The sequence below is a fragment of the Plectropomus leopardus genome, chromosome 3, assembly GCF_008729295.1.
Source record: "Plectropomus leopardus isolate mb chromosome 3, YSFRI_Pleo_2.0, whole genome shotgun sequence".
NCBI classification, from domain to species: Eukaryota; Metazoa; Chordata; class Actinopteri; order Perciformes; family Serranidae; genus Plectropomus; species Plectropomus leopardus.
In genome coordinates this window covers 16,471,649-16,493,075 of record NC_056465.1, presented here as the reverse complement: position 1 = coordinate 16,493,075, position 21,427 = coordinate 16,471,649, and the positions used below count along the sequence as shown (strand labels likewise).

Here is a 21,427-nt window from a genome sequence, read left to right as displayed (position 1 = left end):
TTACTTTCTAATCCCCGGTGCAAAGGAAAACCAGCGAGTGTGCTTTGGATGTGTGTTAGTGTGTATTCTGTACATGCGTTAAATGAGAAGCATGTGTATGATTTTATGGTGTGTGTTGAACAGTCAAAAACACTTTGTCCTTCACTTACATAGCCAAGGCAGGGTGTGAGAAGGGTAAAATAGACAAAAACCGATGGATCACAGCCTCACCTTGTGCTAGCCTCTCCAGCCTCTTGCCGTGCTCAGGTGGGACAGCATACCTGCAGACAGAGAGGGGGAAGATGATCAGTTTAGTGAAAGGTTGGCCTATTAAGACTGCTGTATACTAGAAGGACACAATTTTAATGTGCAGATTTTTACATCTTTGACGTATGACTCCTTGGGTTCTTTCTGCCCTTCATCAGATGATCTACAAGGATTTTTCATCCAGGGAAATCACAATTTTAAGACATTTTTAATGACAGGATTTTGCAAGTAGAATAGAAATTAAAATGCAAACTGTAGGCCCATCAGATTGTGAATGGGCTTCCTTCTTAGCAAACCGCTGTCTTTTTAACAACCTCTCAACAAAATCAGAGATGTACAGAGATGGAAGGAAAATAGCAAGATACTTGAGGAAAGAATAGAAGAAATAATATAAAAATAGAAGTTTTTTATTAACTAAGGTTTAAGAACAGTAATAGTCTGAGCTGTCAGACAAATTTAGCACAGGAACAGTCCAAGGACACATGGTCACTGCCAGCAAGCCACAGCAAACGTCTGTATAGCTGGTACATGGGCAAAAAAACACAGACGACAAAATCACTCCAGCAACAGAATTTGCACAATAGAAAGAAACATTTGCCTTGAGTTAGCTGAGCATTCTTTAAGAGTTAAAACTCACAAAATAGAATCAATCACTAAATGCTGCCCTTTATAAAAGTGTTGTCTAGATCCTTGAAAAGAAAGTTATCATTTGAAGGGGAGAAGAAGGGGAGAAAGGGAGAGTGGTGAAAAAGATTAAATGGCCAGTGAAGGGCAGGATCAGGAGAAATTACTGTTTTGGGAGTGTTGGGTTATTTCACTGCCCTCAGCACTCACCATTTTAAGAAATGAAATTACCCATGACGTACACCTCACTGCCCCTCCCTCCCCTTTTCTTTTACACATGCATACATCATGAAAACCAATCATTAATTCTTCTCAGCGTTTGGGGGGACGGTGGTTTTAGGTTTATTACTATATTGCTTTGATCTGATCTAGTTTGTCGAAACATTACTGCTTTGATATAAAACTGTGGAATCTGTGCACATTAGAAATTAGAAGCCCCTCTTTTTGGGTTTTATCTTTTTTTCTACTTTGAAATTGCTTCTGTATTATACTAATACATGAGCTAGGCACTTTAAAGTATGTACCATTACATTAAATGTCAGATGCTACATTTAGAAAGCGAGTTTATTTGTAAAACAGAGTGGGAGGGAGCCAGCTCAGCTCAAATCTGATCTGTTCATTTGTGAAGTTATTACAACGCTCTTTATTACTTCAATTATTTCCTCTGGGTTTCTTAACCCTCAAGAGATCTGAGGCAATGAACTATGGTTGAGGGGGGAAAAAGCCTACATTTCTCCTTCCTTACTCAAGCCTCAACAGCCACATGGATGTCTGAAACAAAGGGAGAACGAGAAGAAGAAAATGAAAAAAGGAAAGAGCAAAGATGGAGAGATGATGAGAAGCAACAACACTTAAGGGGAGACATAAAAAGAATGAACAGGAGCATAAGACACAGAGAGGGAGAGAGACAGAGAGAAATAATCAACACAAAGAAAGTAAGAGACAAAGTCAAATTCAGTCAGAGGTGCCAAGACACAGTGCCACACTGCCATCTGTAGACGAAAGCTTGGAGCTTCAGAGAGCTAAAGCCTCCACCAATGCTTATTATTCTAGCCTGGATTTAAACAAATAGCCCACATCAGAGGCTCACTGTGACCAAAGTCCTTCATGCCATTTCAGAGCAAGCAAATGACATCTGACAACAAATCAATGTGTTGAAAATCAGTTTATTACCTCACAGTTGTAACTGGCCAATTTTAGTGAATATGCAATTATCTTATTCTGGTTTTAAGACCATGTAAGACCACAATCATCCTCTACATGATAATATATTTTTCATTTTTGCTCTTGGCTTACAAAAGCTAATACATGTTTAGTATCAATAGTAATGAAAGAGGTTAACAGATCGAAGTAACTATAATGCAAAGAAGAATAAGACAAGTAATAACTTCTGACCACTTGTGTTTTACTTTACTGTTTAACCCCAAAAAATTGCATCAAATTAAACCCACTTTTGGGTTTTAATTTTTAATTCAACCACAGTTCCAACCTTAAACTGTCATTATGCAAAAGGCCTTCTTGTGAGAGCCAATATGAGCAGATATAGCCCTGTGACCATATTAACTACTGACTATGTGACTATTTTTTATCCATGTAGCTCAACATACAAATCCCAACTGCACTCATCATTTATGATGTTAGCTCTGACGTTATTTTGGGAGCCATACACGGGAGCTAAAACAAGGTGGGTGTTAAGCCATGTGTGTAACAGTGCTTGTGCGTAGCTAGGCTAAACACATCAGGGATATCCCTCTGTTTTGAAGATGAAATTAATATTGATCTTCTCATCTCACTCTCAGTAAGACAGCAAATAAATACATTTCCTCAAATGTCAGAGTATTCCTTTGAAGGCTTTCGTGTCCTCCGGGAGGATCACACTGCAAGGTTTTCTGTGTAAATGTGCATCTATTTCAGAGCGGAGAACATCCCTCAGATGATCCCTTCCATCCCAGCATCGAACTAAACAAATCAGCCGATCAGCGTGTCTCCTGCTGTTCCCTCCCTCCTTAGGCCACAGTTGCCATGGCAGCAACACGTCTGTCACTCCAGCAGCAGAAAGAGAAACGCACAAATAAAAAGAACACACAGCAACTGAAGGCTTGAACTTTTACACCTATCTGTGATAGAGGTAAAAATTATCTACAGGAGGACAGCTTGGCTGGCAGGTCGAAATTAAGCTGTGACGACAGCATGTTTTACACCTCGGCAGACATGCTGCATTCATGTGCAATCTTCCTTTTTAGTTTACAGGTCATAGGCACATGTGTAAAGAAACTAGAGAAACTTGCTTTTCACCATTTTAGTGCTGCAATTAGTTTCTCTAGTTTCTAAGCAGCACATGACTTATTCAATCAAACAGTGACCAGATAATAGCAGCATCATAGTGCATGCATGCACCATCAGGAAATAGAAAAGAACAGGAAATTCCGTTATTCCAATTTAGGACTGTTCACACAATATTCCAGGATGGATAACTCCACTGCTAGTCTAAATCACAGCAGATAAAGCCTAAATTAGACACTTTTGCACTATTGTGTATGCATTTAGAGCAGTTTATTTACTAGTGAAAAGAAACGCAAACAAAAAGTGTAATGATATTAAGATTTTTTTTGTATGTAACTGGCAGCAAATGTGGCTTTGAACGTCTTTGCCAATGGTTTGTTGAAACTTCTGTAGTGATGTTCAGAGCTTCAATTTCTGGAGACTGACGGTAACTATTTTTCCTATTTGGCTATCCAAAACAATGGTTTGAATGATATGACCTGAATATTATTTCTGACATTCAAGTATTCCACATTCACCAAGAGTTCACTCTCAGTATTTACTGTATTTTTGTGCACAAATAAGCATGAGGCCAGAACCAAAACATTGCACCAAAAATCCAAACTGCAATTACAACTCAACTAATGCTGGATGCAGATCTCGACTTTTCAGTCCCTCTCCTATGGGAGAGAAAAACTGTCAAGCAAAAATGGTTCAAAACCTTTGGATTACAGAGGAGGTTTAAGACGGATGGATTCATAATAAACTCCTGCCTTGCCGGGAAGTTGCAGATGGGGTACACTTCAAAATATCCCTTTAAATTGTCTTTCGTCAGTCTTTCCCTACCTTCTCCCCACATGCACTGAGGCTAATCTTTTATCTGACAGCAGATCTGCTGGTGTGTTTTGGGGGAGAGGTGTGACTGAGTGGATTTGAGCAATGAAAATAAAGAGAAAAAGAATGATGGAGGGATAAAGACCGGGAAAAAGTGACAGGCCTCTAAGGCTGAGATCTTTTACACACTCACCCATGTGTGTATGTGTGTAGCAGTAGTAGTCGTTATGGTGAGGTCTGACTTTGATGGGAGCAGAGTTGAAGGGGGAATGGACTTAATTTCACAAACGGCTGCACTATGAGAGGAGAGGAAGAGTGTGTGAGTGAGTGTGTGTTTTAAGGGGGCATGCTCTGTTTAACAGCCTGTAATTACCCCACCACACACAAGTGTAAACGGGAAAATTATTCAATTTCAGAAAAATGAGGGTGGGAAGGCATGGTAAGCACTGAGAGAGAGTGACAGAGAGAGAACAAAACAAGCAAGAGAATTAAAACGGGGGAAAAAAGAGGAAAAAGAAAAAGCACAGAAATGTATGGTGTGCAATCATTCATCAAAAAGTAAATTAGTCTTAATGGGGATGATGGTACGAGCAAAATAAGTGGACATAGAAAGAGGGAGAAAGCAAGTTCAGAAGCAAGAAAGTTAATCGCATTAATGTGTTGGCAAACTGCAGACTCAGCACTGGTAGATACCAGCTTTAAATTATATGGGCAGTGTGACATGCACAAAGAATTTGTCCCGTTAATAAAAGAAAGAAACTGATGTAACGTTTTGCATGTAAATCTCTACTGCTTGATTTGATTAGGTTTCCCCTTGCTTCTTACAAAAACAATTAGCTGAGTATCTTAAGGGAAGCAGACACTGACAGCCTATACCGCACATCAAAACATCTGCACCTGTTTTCTATAGCACCTTTTACAGTGCCTATTCAAGGCAGGGTCATCATGCCATTGCACCGCCTGACCATTCTGTATAGAGGGTACAATCATGGAATAGGAGGATAGAGTTGTGTCTCCGTTGAGCCGCATATGGAAGTAGTTACAGAGCCAAATCAAATTTCTACGCAACCAGGATAACCATGGGATTATGGGAGGGACTGGTGTGATGTTTTACAGCATGGTATGCATGCGACTCAGGAGATTTAATAAGCACCTAGCAGCAATTAGCTGCTAACTCAAAGAAGAACAGCAGATGTTAATGTCCGCAAATTAGTAAAAGAATGAGATTTGGAAGCTTCTTACCCTACCAGAGGACAGGATGAGCCACCATTTGACAGGGACAGTAAATGATTGTTATTGCCATGTTATCCCATTGTTATTGTTAAGACAGGGCTGATGATGCGTATGTTATATGTCACGCCTCTTTTGCTTCTGCAATGCCCACATGCTGTCTAAAATCACACACAGGAGTGGCATGATGACCTTGTTTGAGTCTGTCTAAATGCAAAGTTGGTGTAAAGAAAGATTTTTGTAGCGGCCTATAGCACAATCTTTGTAGGGGCTTGTGTAACACACTGAGCAACTTTAAAAGCATGTTATCACAGTTGCTGCTCCAAAAGGCCTCTGAAAAATGTCTTGTGTTAAATCATTAAGCTTTTGATAAAGAAACTTTCCAAAAAAAGAGAAATGTGAAATTTGCTGTCGAAAAAGTCTGCAGAAGCTTTCTGAAATGTACAAGTATGTACTTCCTCCATCCAAAAAAAGAGTGCAGCTGTGATTTTGATTCTGGTGTTCAACAGGCTTATAGAACACAGTATGGGTTTATGCCTGTCATTTCTATGTTCTCTCTCTCACTCTCACTCACACTCACACACACACACACACACACACACACACACACACACACAGGTAATACTGTATTTCTGGATGCTCGAAGGTTGGGTTGGCTCCGCCCACCACCTGCAGTGCCATGGATGGAAAGCAATATTAAGGTAAAGAAGGGAAAAAGCAAACACACACGAGGAAATCAAGAGGTGGAAAAAAAGATTTTGTTGCAGGTACCAAGGAGAGGGGGTGAGTGACGGACACAGAGGGGAATATAATAATGATGTGCAGAACAGAAAGCAAGAGAGTAAAATAGCTCAAATTACTATTAATACCTTTACAACAGCAGCTACAAATGGTTTCAACAAACGCTCTGTGCATTCAAAAGTGTGAAGTCAATATCAAACCTCTAATTTCACAACACCTGATTTTCAACAACTTTTTTTCAACATCCCTGAAGAGATGCACTGTACAAATTGTGATTCTTCAGAATGAGGATGAATTATAGTGATTTGCTGGGAACACAAAAGAGGAAAACAACAAACAATTCTTAGACATAACAGCTGGAAATTATAGAAGAAACTAAAAAACAAAACTGAATTCTAGCATTATTCATGAAGTGTTTTTATCTAAAGGTCAAACCCAACTTGAAAACAAAAGCATGTCAAGGTTTATTGTCAAATAAGGAACCCTCAGATGGTGAAATAACCAGTGAGAGGCCTCAGTATTGTGAGCACAACACAGAATGATCAAAGTATCACTTATAAATAGCATTATAGTCTAAGGCAGAGACTAAGAAATATCTAAAGCTTGCTGCTCCTGAAAAACAAGAATCTAGACACTGAAGGATGTAGTTGTCCTGAAGTTGTAATGTTAAATGCCCAATGGAAACTTCCCACACTTTGGCCTCAGTCTGTCAAGAGCGCTTTGGACTTGTTCACTGAAACAAATGGGTTGAAGAGCGCTGAGGTATACTACAGAGCAGATGAAACAGCAGTGCCATAGGAAGAACATGTGCTGCAGGGATAAGAGCTTCCACTTGGACTAGCATACTTTGATGGAGGTTGTGCAGCATACAAATACTATTGATCGTGGTAAAATTTCAGGAAGGTATTAAGGTATTAAAAAAAGATCCTGCACAGGCCTAATTTTGACAACTCATTACTAATTTACAGCCATTTCTAAACAAAAATACCTTTTTTATATACATTTTTTAGGTTCTCTATAACAAATACTTGCTGGTTGCTCAAAGATTCTCCCTTTGTCAAATTAAAAGTTTCGGGATTTTGGACTGTCAATAGGATAAAGCATTTGATGACCACACCTTGGACTCTAGTAAACTGGGAAAAACTGTTTTTGCCTGTTCCTGGCATTTTCTCGCCCAATATTTATTTATTTATTAAAGTTAATCTGGAAAAAATATTGTTGCAGCCCTACACTGAAACAAATGTTTGCTTTTACCAATAAAGAACTGTGTGAAACAAGCAAAGCTTTGGTTTATTATAAATGACTCTACCTGCTATTCTTAAAATTAAACTGTGTAGAACTTCAAGGAGATAAACTAAATAAATAACCATCAGACACTGTTTTTTTTTCTGGCTGAATCACCAGGCAGCTCTATCTCCACCACACAGGCAGATTATGTTCCTGCTGGGTTCCACATGGGCTTTAGATGGTGCCGTTAACCACCATAGGAATTCAGATACTATCAGGCAGGCAGCATCTTCCGGCTGTTGGTATGCCCACGGTGTGAGGCAACACTGTCAGCTGCTGTTTGTCACACAGCTTCCCATCCAACCAGATTTGTGGTTTTTGCAATCATAAAACTGGCTTGACTGTAACAAAGTCTACAGTTGTGCTACTTTCCTTAAAGCCAGATAAATTAATAGCAAGTGCAACTGTAATGTTGTCTCCACTCTGGCAGATGTAAAAATGTGTCAAAATTTGTGATAGCTCAAAGAAACATACAGTGGAGAGAGACCACTCCAGAATTCAGTTGCTGATTGTAATGGTACAAGGGGAATTACATCATTTTTTGAAAAGTGTAACTAGTAGCATGGAGGAAATACTCTTTTTAAAATACTTTGAAGACTTTGCACTTCAACATTAAACTACCTTAAAGCATAAGGTTAGAAAATGTTTTTCGCAGAGTGACTTATGCAAAAGTTTTAGAATAAGAACCAGTGGGTGATCACTACTGGGTGGGTCAAACATAATCAGTAATTCAATTCAATCAGTGATCAGAAACAATCCTAAAAAGCCAAAGCAAAGCCCAAAGGTGGCTTTAGTTATGCTGAAGCCTCCACTCAGTTATTTATGCAGCATGAAGTTGAGGCAGAATTCTGATACTGACATCTACAGTATAATTATAACTGGTATATCATTTAATAACATCATTTTTTATCCACTTACCAGGACTTGGACTGTCCAAAGTGCAGGTAGTTAATGCTGTAGAGGTCCATGTCCTCAGTGTGCCAGGCAAATGTGGTCTTCCACATGCCGAAGTACAGGTAGGGAGTGTTGACACCCTCAATGACGATGCCACACTCCTGCTCCACCATATCAAGCAGCGTGTTGAGATGGCCAATGTTCCACTCTTGAATATCCTGAACAGAGACAAAAGGCGTTTTGGTGATTAGCATACACAGAGTTGTCCACACACTGCACTCAGTCAATCACTGACCACCTGATGGTGCTGTAGTCAAACAATAATGAACCTGCTGACTTCCAGATCTTTGATCTGAACACTATTGTGAAACTTTTTTGATACAGGTAAGAAATCATAAAAACACGTCAAAAGTGGCTTCTTATAGTAGGGACATTTCATTACAATAACATTTATCTATGAATCAATTTATTCAAAATATGGATCTCTAGAGTGGATGAATTTGAAACAACCAACAAACAACTTTGTAATTAAAGTTCCCAGATCATAAAATAATATATTTATGAAGCAGCAATTCTGAAAAATAGTATTGAAAACATCTAAAATGCAGATATTTAGTGCCAATAGTGTTCTTTTGTCCTCAAATCGCCCTGATCAAAGTATCAAGCAAAATACGCATGGTTAGAAAATCAGCCCAAGCAATAACATACTTCTTGGGAACACACACAACCCTCACCTCATCATAGATGGAGCCACTGACATCAGCACCATAAATGGGAGACACAAATGTCAGGTTCTTCCAGTACTTCCTCTCTAGATCGTCAAAGTCTTTGTGCCGAGGGGTGCAGTACCTGAAAATGGCACAAAGGTCATATTGTAAGCAGTAATTAAGGAGATGGCCTTTCAGCTAAACCTTTATTTTGGCAAGCATCCAGCATAATGAGCAGTGAGTCTAAACAGCAGAAATGGAAAATATTGTCGTTATATGCAAAATATCAACAATATTATTTCTCACTATTGGTTGTATTTTATATGTTCATCCCTTGATAAAATCCAACCAATAGTGAGAAATAATATTGTTGATGTATTGTATATAACGATATATATATATATATATATATATATATATATATATATATATATATATTATATATATTTATATATATATATATATATGGTTTCATTATCTTCTCTATTCAATTTTATGTGACATTTTCTGCCGGCTAGCAGGCAAATATGCACCAAAACAAAACTACAGCCTGTGTACTATCAGCCCATTGTTCGTTGTTTTACATGCTGTGTCAGTTTCTAACTTTAAATCAGCATCTTAAGATGTTTTTTAACACTGATCAACAGTATAAGACTACTTTCATTTAAAAGAACCAGAAGAAATCTACTTTAAGACCATATCATCTTCAAAGGGGGAACTGTTCATCTCAGCAGAAGATGCCACCGTAAGAAGGATCGATTGTTGACCTAACTCTGTTACCATTCAAGCTGAAAAAAAACAAACAATTTTTTTGTACTACAGTAGTTTCATGCTAATCATAGATCAGTCGTTGCTAGGGATGTTTGGTTAACCATTTGCTGGCGTGTTAAGATACATGGCACAAGTTGTTCTTTTTTTATTTTCATAGCCTTTTTGATAAACCAGTGGTCTTTAATCATTATGCTAATATTTGATTTATCAAACTGAACTAAGTGTGAGAATATAAATGTAAGAAAACATTGCTTGGAGGGCAAAGCAACGCAGACGCCTCGCCTCATCAGTCTAAATCCCCTTTTTAACACATAGGGCCCTATTAAATGGATCTATAGCACGTGGTCTAAAGTGTACAGCGCAAATGCATTAAGGGCGTGTCCAACCTCTTTTGCTGATAAACAGTGCATAATATGACTGCAAAGTAAGGCACAAGGGGTAAATGGGTTATATAGCCCTTTAATTAATCATAGGTGTGTTTAACCAATCAGTGTTATCACTCATTCCTTTTAAAAACCAGATGTGCCTGCACCTGGTGTACTGTTATTTACATAACGGATTCTGCAAACAGCAGAGGCCAGCATTTTTCTGCTGAGAATAATGCAGTAAGAGCAGTAATGTTACTGCAGCAAGTATCATGTGACATTTAAGAAACAAAACTAAAAGCTGTCATTACAAACTTGATAGAGGAAACAACTAAACTTTTAGATTCAGAAATAACAAATGAAGTTACACTGCTCCAAGTGCATAAATGTGCACAGCATTTCTCTTAATGGACAATCTGCTGCCAAGTCTACAGTTTTGTGGCTCTGCTCTCTGCTATGTTCACATTTTAGAGAATTTAATTAGTATTTTGGTCATTAATGATGTATTATTTCAGCCACACGCAAACCATCCTCACGTGTGTGTAGCAAACAAGAGTGTAAGCGTCTTGTGAACACGCCTATGTCAGCGCATCTTACTATATGAAAAATATGCCCTTTAAAATAGCAAGAAAATACTTTAACCACTGACTTTAGACACGGTTTTTGTTGGTCAATGGTACAAAAGCCTTTTGTTGAATCAGCAAAACACCAACAGTGCGCCCGACCTCACCGTATTTTAAGACCTACGCGCCAATGGGCACAGATCTGGGAGCTAGTACTGGCTACTTACACAACAGGAGCGTTGGCCATAAAGATGACACCTGGCTAGGTTTAAAATTGGAAATGACAGTTTCTTTTTGCGGGTGTAACATAGGGCCTGTGCTGACAATGTCTACCAATATCAAAGAGAAACCACACTTATAAAGGAGGTCTCCGGACTGGAATCCAACTTACTTTTTGCTGTTGGCCAGTTTGCGGTACTCGCTTACAGTCATAGACTTCTTCTGGATGTTGTACTGGGTGAACAGACCCGACTGTCCAGTCACCACCTGCATGATGGGAGCTGGAATCACCATATCCTCGATAGTTTCATAGGACTTCCTTGGTTTCCAGCCCTCCGGGGGAATCACCTGGTGAAGATTTTTAGCATTCATATTCAATCAATAGGCTGACATTAAAATTGAGGCTTTCACATTTGGGCCACATGTAGCTAAATCTTAACGCTCAAGAACCCATCAAAATCTTAGTTTAATATTACAGGTTTTTCCGTTGTTATTGAAACAACATATGGAATCTTAAGACCCTGCTTTACCATTTTAAGTAGGAATGGACAGTAGCTGCTGATAGGATTGAAAATTGTAAGTTACGGATTAGACATTACCATAATAGGACTGCATCAAATACATGAGCGTATGGATGAGCGTATGCATCCATATGAGTGTTGTCCTAACCTTTGCTAGACCAGCACGGTGCGCTCCTTGACTTTCCATGTAGACAATGTATTTGGCGAAGTCTTTAAACTCCTCTATGGTAGGCCTGAAAGTCATTATCTTGCAGCTGGGGTTCTTGGCACTGGCTGGTGGCAGAGGGGCTGAGGGCAGCTCAAACCCTGGAACAGGGTCTGGGGCCATGCCTGAGGCTACTCCTGGGGCCACTCCTGGGGCTACATCTGAGGCCGCACCTGGGACCACACCTGGGACCACACCTGGGACCACACCTGGGACCACACCTGGGTCTGTAGGCAGAGCCGCAGAAAGACCTGGAGCAGCGTCATGTTCTGAAGAAGTCATCACGTTTGGGATTTCACCTATTTGTGGTTCCTGGGTGGGAATCTGGTCTGGTGCTGCACTGGCACTCAGAGCAGGAGAGGCTGGGGCAAGGTCAGGGAGTGAGGTTGGGGCAGGGTGAGGAGTCGGCACCGTGTCCATGGGCATGTCGGTAGCCATTGGGTCTTTTAAGGGTTGCAGGTAAACCTGGAGGAGAGAGCATTGGCATTAAGGTATGGGCAGTATCACAGTATTACAGTATACCAGGGTATTAAGAAATCCTGACAATGAGATTTTTAATACTGAATAAATAAGGACCCTCAACTTTCTATTAACTTCATACTGGAGAGGTTGTAACGAGGATGTTTTGCATGCAGTGCACATGATGTGCCGTGGAGATTATGCCCAGACCACACTGCATGCATGAGCAGTGTGTGTCAATATTGGCAGCATTTGTTGCTACAGCGCAGTTGCAGAGCTGCCCACTGTTATAACTACTGTATTTTCACAATGAAAAGCACATACACCACTGTCCACACACCGTCATATATCATATAAACCAGTGCAATTCCAGGAAGGTATGAATATAAAGCATAATTAAAGAATTCACCTTTTAAATAAAAAATAAACCCCAACTACAATAATTTAACTCTACAAAAAACAGTTACAGGACTACTAAAAGTAAAGTAAATTTTGATTTGGAATCTGGAATTGCCTCACTAACTCAGGAGAGACCCAGCAAACAGACATTTCTCTATTATCTGTTTAGGAGTGGCTTAGATTGTAACTACAACGAGAACAGCTAGTCCACCTTAACATCAAACCTTAAGGGATTACGGCAGGCTAACTTTCTAACTGTGGTGCTAAACCCCTTCACTTTACACCTTCACAGCACGTGACAAGCAAGACACGGGAGCTTGCATGGGTCTGACACACCAGCCTGAACTGTTCTAGGGCTGGGAAATTAATCGAAAATTAATCAAAACTGACATTCAGAACCTCTAAGCAAAGTAATCTTGCCCACTTCAGTTATTTCGGGGGGGTTTGTTGTTCCCAACCTTGTTTGGCAACTCTCACACTTTTGGGCTCACAACAAAACACTGCGGCAGCAGATGTGTTAAAGAATCATGTAATACAGTGAACGACTTTGACTCAAGAATACAGCTGAGTACTTGACAACCAAGTCGTATGTGCTTCCACAGCATTTTATGATCACAAATCAAATAGCTGATGGTGAAACAGACAGACAGACAGAGCAGAGCTTCTCATCACAGCACCAAAGTGTCTGAATGAACAGCCATATATTCAGCAGTGGAAAGTGACTTCTTCAGACCTCTACAGGCCACTTCAGTTTCAGGTTTTGTCAGACTTTAGATGGAATTATTTAGAAACACCAGGATGCATTGCTCCATGTCTAATCCAGCTGCTCACACTGAGCTCTCATTATTACTACCAGGGGCAGATGTAGTGATTTTGGGGCCTAGAGCCACAGGCACATTGCCTGATTTTCAACCTTTCTCTAACTGGGAATGTTGGCAGGCTGTTGGCAGCTATACAAGAAGTAGGCCTACTAAAAACTTTTTCTTCAAAGTAAAACAATTAATAGCACACAGAAAAAGTCAGTCATGCAGTCAGGAGAGGTTGGCCTGTTATCAGCATAAAATGCCTAATTCACCTAAAGTTTGCTTAAAATGGAGCTTTTAATTCTTATGCAATGCTGGATAGTTTGATAATTATTGATGCATCATATGTTTATTACAGTCCAATGCAAGCGGAATTCTTCGTGTTTTTTTTTCCTTCAACAGCAGTTCATTGAGTTTAAGGTTGTTTTCACACATAATAGTTCGGGAACTCCGAACTTGCTTTGGTTGGCTTTCACACTGCACATAATCGAACCATGAGGCATAAACATGAGGTTTTACTGGCTGACAGGTGACTGTTGATTGGACAGTTTTTGCGTTTGTCATCCTGCATTCCCACGAGGGGAAATCATATTACGTGACTGACAGAAGCACATGCAGCACTTTAAAGCTTATAGAGTCTATATTTATGTTCTTTGGTGCTGCAAGAGCTCATCAAAAAGTGATGAAACTGTTTGTAAGCATTATTAGGCAGCTATTATTAAACTGCACATTGATCACTTTATCAGGGCCGCTGTGGGTACGCGATCATAACTGCTTCGTTGTTGTTCTTGCATTATAGAAGACAAATCGCAAAACTCTATAAACTCTGCATATATGTTCCACTACAGAAGAACTATAAAACAGGCATTTTCAGCAGCTGCTGGAGGCTGTACAGAGGCACACGTCTGCGTCACCTGCTGAGAGATGGATATACAGGTCACTATATGACGGCTTCTGAGCAAGTTCTGCAGTGACACTAATGACATTTCTGTCCTATTGTTTTAATATGCTTAACTTTTGAAAAACTTCACCCAGCAGAATCATCTGATGTAACTGATAACGTAAAAGCATGTCAGCCAGTTTCATGTTAATTCAGGTTGGAAAACCAACACACAACACTAAAATAGGAGCTCTGCTGTTCTAAACAAAAGAGTGTTATTTCCTATGTAAATTAAAGGTTAAATTTCACTTTCACTGCACTTGGCTTTCTACTGTTATTGTATCACCTATGGTAGGTTGTATGGTTTGCAGAAGCGAGCAGGAAAACTGATCAGACCCTCCTGGATGTTGCAACTGCAACAATTAAAGAAAATTCAGCCAATCCCCATGAAAACCAGGCAGAGAGAGCAGAAGACACCGTCCTACTGTGCTATGCATCAGATTGATTTTCATCGTAATAAATGACTCCAGATTGCTTCATGATGCCATAAAAGTATGTCTTTTGTTATGTTTTAAAAGAGAAACAGCAGAAATCAATAGACTACTAACCACAGTTAAGATGTTTTTGTCTACTTATACTTACTTATACTTATTGTACATTGTCGCTGAAACACTTACAAAATGCTTTAAACTGTGTTTTAAAAGCTCAAGAAGTAAGACTTCTTTGTCTATTGTTTTATTTAATTACATTATTCTGATTAGTACTGTTTTGAATCTACCTAGATTTGTTAAATGCCCCCTGTTTGCAAATGCAAACATATTCTGACAATAAATAATAGTTTAATCCACAATAAACTGTCTGGTTTATTCAACTTTCACTCAAGAGCAAAAACAGTCTTAGAACTTAAAAGATTTTTTTTTTGGACTTTTTAGCATGATATCAACCGACCAATCAATCGACCAATATGAAGCCTTGTATCATGATAACATTTTTAGCTATATTGCCCAGCCCTAATACAATATGTACAATGGTTAAAAACAAACAACAATGAGGTAAAGTGACATGTACGCATTGCACTCAATGACCATGATGCCAGACGAATTAGTAAACCCCCTGAAGTGGGCAGATGCTAACTTCTAGACCCCAGCAATAAAAAATGTTAGGCTTAGACAAATTCATTTAGGCAAATAACCAATAAATTGCACTGTGTTTCTCTCATCTGACTTGTAACTACCTCTCTCCCCTACACTCTCTGTCATCTACAGAATCTCTCCCTTCATCTCATTCTTTTTAAATAAGCAGGAAGGTTTTTACCTAACTGTTTTACAGTTAATTTCCACCACTTGTCCTAATATTGATACTACTAGCAACTTGTTCTTGCTGACTGTGTAAATGAAAGTTGTCCACAAATTGTAAGTGCCCTGAGGCTTGTGTTTGACAAACCAGCGACCCTCAGTACAGCAAACCCTGGTAGCTCCAAGGACACCAGAGTGCTACCTGTAGCACGGAGACTTCTCTGGGGCATAAACTTAGAGTTGAAACAATCAGTTGGGTTGTCTATTAGTCAATCAAAAGAAAATTATTAATTTTCCTATTTTATATTACAGTGAACTGAATATCTTTGAGTTTTGGACTGTTAGTACACCAAAAATAGGCAAAAATAAGGTATTAAATTGGGCTCTGGACATTTGTGACAGGCTTTTTCACTACACTGATATTTAACAGACTAAACAGTAAGGGTGAGACAAAATACAGATACAAAAGAATATTGCAATATCTTTGCATGACAATATTGCATCGATGCATGGATGTCAAGTATTGATTTTTTATAAATCATTCATTAATATTACATATATAAATTAAACTTTTGGCAGCTCACTAGAATAATAACAGCAATTACTTTTTTTAATCCACTAGATAAATTAAATTTTGCTTTAATGAAAATAATTGAAGTGAGTGAACAGACGGAACATTTGATCTTATTAGGAAATAACAGACGTTGATCAAGGTTTGCTTTGGGAATATCAGATGAAAAAATGCTAATGGGCCGCCCTGCAGCTCACCTGGTAGAGTGGGTACCCTATGTACAACGGCTAAGTCCTTACTGCAGCCGCTGCAAGTTCGATTCCAACCTGTGGCCCTTTACTGCATGTACCCCCCTCTCTTTCCCCCTTTTTATGCTAATGCTGTCCAATCAAAAAAAGGCAAATGCAAAAAAAAAAAAAAACTTACAAGGTAATTTATCGCAATACATGTTATTGCAATACTCAGCATATTGCAAAACAAAATTTTAAAAATTGCGAAGATGTTGTACTGTGACTTAAGTATTTTTTGACGATATCGTATCGTAGGGCCTCTGGTGACTCCCACCTGTACTAAACATTTAGAATTCATTGTAAAAAAAAAAATAACTGATTTTGGCAGCTCCACTTAATTAGGACTAGTAAAAATTAGAGCCTGACCGATATGGGATTTTTGAGACCGATACCAATTTTAAAGTGGAAAGATTCACAGATTATCAATATGGTGACCGATATTGTGAATTTTTGAGCTGGAATGAGAAAGATCATTTCTATTTGGATTGTACACTGATTTTGCACCACTATGACTATACTCAGAAGGCTGCTTTCTTAAGCAAACATTTATTTAACAATTTACTTTTTGAACATTACAGGCAAACAAAAATAAAGAATAAATCAAAATAAAATAAGCATCAGTACTACATGTGTTCAGCGTCAGTCTTCGCTGATCATTCAAATAAAGATAAATACAATAAAATAAATAGCTAAATAAACATCAGTACTGACAATTGCTGACTATTTTTAATACTGCCAGTCAATTAGGGGCAGGTTGTAAAACAAGGAGCATAGCTTCTTAGCATTTGCAGCTGCCAGGGAGCTCCTCTCGTCCTCATAAATGTTCCCTATTGTGCTAGAAACCTTCTTACTGGGGACAGAGGAGGGTGAAGGAGTATTGTGCTTGAATTATAGTGGAACCACAGCTATGAAAAGTTCCTAAGTAGGCCTAATGGTTTTGTTGTGATCTCTGCATATTTACAAATTGTTCTGCTTGTTGAGAATTGGAAGGAATCAAACATCAGATATCAGTTTATTCTTTCAACATAACGGAGCTGGAAACTTACTACACAAGAACTCACACCGTGAGCAGCGTCACCTCTTGTCCTGTAACCTTTACACACACACCTGGCATAGGAGGAGAGAGAGGGGAGACGCTGGCTTGACGGCCGCTTATAGCAGCGTTCTGTGTTACTGAGAGCAACGAGCATGGTAATAAACGACAGCATATTTCCTCCTTGTTCCCTGACCGAGAGGGTCCGAAAAGCCACTAAATAGCAATAAAGTCGGCACATTAGTAGTCCTCTCCTCCCGTCATCCTGGGACCTTAGATCGTCTTGTTCGTTTGCAAAATGATGGGACCATTGTTTATTAACTTAACAGTATGTATTTCAATGTGGCTTACCATGAAAACAACCCTTGACTGTGCACCATCGTCCGCTCCTCTGCGATGCTAGCTCTACTACATGTGCTTCAGAGTGCTAAGAGTAGTGTAAACAATGGAGTTGGAGCGTACTCTGCTGGACAAACTATATAATGAAACCATTTCTAAACCACCCAAGCATCGTTTTCTACATTAAATGCTCTGTAAAAAAAGTTTTCTCATCGCTGCATACCAGAAAAATATATGCTGATGCCGATATGCTCCAATATGTCTGTGAGAAGCTCATATCGGCTGATAATATCTGTAACCGACAAATCTGTCTGGCTCTCGTAAAAATGCAAGAGGGGTTCCTGGAAAAAGTACTGCAGGTGTAGAGGTGAAAATCAGTATCTTTGATTGTAATTTATATTTAGAAGAAAAAAATCTAATCTTATGAAGATAAACTTACCAAACTGTGTTTTCAACTCAGAGGTGTGTCATTTTCACTTTCACCACTTTCTCAGTGGTTCCCCATTTGACATCAAAATCAACAGAACACAGCAGACATACTATGGCTCTTATCTGGCTTCAATTTACCCTCTTCTTAAAATCAAAAATGTGTCAATCAAATAAAAAAAAATAAAATTTAATACACAGCTCAACCTGCTGTCACTGTTATAAGGATATCTGACACACCAGATTTAAAAATTTAATGACTTCCCTCTTTGTAAGAACTGCTCTCAGTACAGGACATACATGTAGTGGTAAGTTAAGATGTCAAAAAAAACAACATTTGACACAAATTGTCCCATCTCCAAAACAATAAAATTATCTATTTACAGATGAACTTCAATGGCACTGACCCTGTCAACCACACAAGTGCGGTGTCGTGGAGTAAGCACTTCTAGTAATTACATTACAGAATAAATGTAATTGTAATCAGTTAGTTACTGAGTAAAATGTGTAATTAAACTGTACTTAAACTTACTAAAGGGGTTATATATGAAAAAAAATATTTTCAGTGAATTGTTTTTATGATGAATTAAACATTCATTCTGCTACTTAACATCATTTTTGCTTTGCAGGAATGACTTCTTTTGGCATATTTTTGGAAAATGCTGGTCAGCAAAGTCATTTGGATGCAACATTTATCCACTTCTGTTTTTAAAAAAGTAATCAAATGTAATGAGTTACACTGCTTTCATTAAGTAATTAAAACAGCTATGTAATTTATTACATTTTTAACAGGGTAACAAGTAACCTGTAACCTGTTGCAATACAAAATTAACCTTGCCAACACTACATAGATGCCACGCAAATATAACAAAAACAATTTATCAGCCAAGCTACTCTTAGTATTTAATAACACTTGACTGATTATATAAAATGACATATTGATTTATAAAAAAAAGATTTTAGCTTTTGGATTAATATACCCAAAACATAATCATTTTAGATTGCTCTGCAACACAAACATATGGTTTAGAAAGTGTAAAATATTGTTTCTGACCTCCAAATCTCTCACTCACTCACATACTTACACACACACACACAATAACAACAATACATTGCTACATCCATACATACATACATACATACATCCTACGTGCAGCTTTTCGTGCACAACTTCACAGGCATGGGTTCAAACAACAAGCTAGGCAAATAGAGGCAATTCAACAAGTCATTTGCATGAAGCACAAACACCATATAGACCCGGAAACGTGTTGTGATCTTTAAATAAGGGAATCACGAGAAAAAATATTTTTCTGCTGAATTCAACATATTGTATTTAAAATTAAACCCCACTTCAACACAATGCTGATGGTCTACTCGGTGTCTGATAAAGGCATGCGTCCCAAAATATCCGGCTATCCATAACCCGACAATGCACAATAAGTTTTACTTTAACCATTGGTAGTGACTCACTCCAAAATGTGTCATGAGCAATGGCCTTTTTCTAACCGAGACTGACCTATTCAGTGGATCATGGCAGGCCACATGACCCCCAGCTGTCTAACCACAACAAAAAGGGGCCTACACAGCCCCTTTAACTCTATCGGGGCCTGAAACTTGTCTCAATTTTCAGCACACTGCTCCTTTACTAGGTACTGCTAAGCTAATAACGCTACTCAAAAATAGCATCGGTATTTGTTTAATCGCGAATTCATATCCCATACTCGGTGAACCGACGCTGCTCAATTTAGAAGCCGATATTGGCAGCAGATACAGGCTGCTGCTACTGCTGCTGAGGGCGACGATGGCTCTGCACAACTAACATTAACGTTGTTAGCATTTTAAAACAGCGAACAAAAAAACGTAGCTGTGGCGCTTCAAAATGAGTTAGTTTACGGTAATCGCGTCAACCTTCAATACATGCATCTTAAATTCTGCATATATGGAACATCAACCGTTACATTCAACAACTATTCACCGTGTCCTGACGTTAATACATGTATAGCAACACTTGCTAGCTTCTAGCTAGGTAGCTACTTCCATAGCTGCATTTAGAAAAAACAAAACACCGCGACGACAGACAGCACCATTAAGCGAGAATGAAGCCTTCGCGATTGAATAAAATCAACTCCATTTGAGAAATATTACCTCCTGCAGCGAAGCGTAGTCCTCTCCGCGTTTTTTCAATCGATTTGGTCTCGTTTTGCAAAAATTCCCTGGATGGATTTTCCTCTATCGTTGGGGGTTAGCTAGCAGAGGCTACTCGGAGTCACGCCCACCTCAGAAAGTACGCATTGCGATTGGTTTCATCACCCGGATGACAGAACGCTTAACTCAGAAATCTGATGATATGATTGGTTTATCCTGCTATAGACATACATGTCAGCCAATACATTTACACAACTACTACAGCTTGTCCACGGTGCTCGTATGTGCACGCCAGCATGTCGCAAACACCGCTTGGGTCTGAAAGGTAAAGGGTGTCGCGCTCCGTTGACTATGAAATGAGTAAAAAGGCCCTCAGTTCAGATAAACACTTTTTTAAAACAATTTATTGATTAATGTGATGTCTGCAATAGTGCGAGAGCTTGTCCAAAACCCTGAACATCATGCTCTTTTGCTCAAAGTTCCTCATATAGATTCTCTAAATCATGATGTTCTGGAGACTTTCCATTTTTAAAATAAGATTTAAGTTTAAATTACTTAAAATTCCTCATCGTAAAATTATTTTTATCCTTATTAGCAGTCTTGAGAAGTAACTAGTTACATATGACCGGTTAAATGCATTTAAATTACAAAATGCAATTGTAATCAGTGAGTTACTTAAAAAAATATGTAATTAAATTACAGTTTGTGATAACAAGGGGGTTACTAGTGAAAATGTCTTTCAAGCAAAACGTTTACATGTTGAATGAAACAATCATTATGTAGCTCTACATATTTTTCCCATGCAGGAATTCCTTCTTTTGGCATATTTTGGTCAGCAAAGCCATAGAGAAATTAAAGCGGAACAGCCATGCAATTATATCCGTAGGTCCTTTCAGCTTTTGCACCCAGTTTAAAACATTTGTTAGAAAAGCAATCAAAAAGTAATCAGATATAATAAGTTACATTGCTTCGATAATGTAATTAAAATAGTTGTGTAACCAATCACATGTATCCCATTACATTTCAAAAGTAACCCTCCCAACAACTGCCTGCACCTTATTAGTTTGGCTTTGTTTGCTGTCGGTATTGTTCCAAACAAACTTCATGCATGCAGTAGTGCTTGTCTTATAGTTTATTTTATTGATGATGATTGTTAATGCTATATGATTAATGTTAACTTCTCTATATTTAAATATGCTTTGACAATTTGTGCAGCATTACACCATGCCAATAAGCCAACTGAATTGAATTATTTCTCTGTATCTTGGTGCTTCAGTGACTGTCTACCTTTAAATTTATCATTGTACAATTTTCATTATCCTTAATGAGAACTATTAAGGCTCTACCTGTTTATTCAAGGTTATGGTTAAAACCTTCA

At 38.6% G+C, this 21,427-nt stretch overlaps 1 protein-coding gene across 1 annotated transcript in view; it reads right to left on the bottom strand.

The window, feature by feature from the left end:
- The window catches only part of kdm4b (lysine (K)-specific demethylase 4B), a 57,629-nt gene extending 37,454 nt beyond the window's left edge, over window positions 1–20,175 (bottom strand). Inside the window, exons 1-6 of the mRNA XM_042513607.1 lie at window positions 20,050–20,175; window positions 11,413–11,934; window positions 10,916–11,091; window positions 8,853–8,967; window positions 8,143–8,336; window positions 211–260 (exon numbers count right to left, since the gene is read on the bottom strand). Of these exons, the coding sequence (XP_042369541.1) occupies window positions 211–260; window positions 8,143–8,336; window positions 8,853–8,967; window positions 10,916–11,091; window positions 11,413–11,907 (1,030 nt within the window). The 5' untranslated portion in view covers window positions 11,908–11,934; window positions 20,050–20,175. The remainder of the gene's footprint in view (window positions 1–210; window positions 261–8,142; window positions 8,337–8,852; window positions 8,968–10,915; window positions 11,092–11,412; window positions 11,935–20,049) is intronic.
- Between the last annotated feature and the right edge of the window lie 1,252 nt (window positions 20,176–21,427).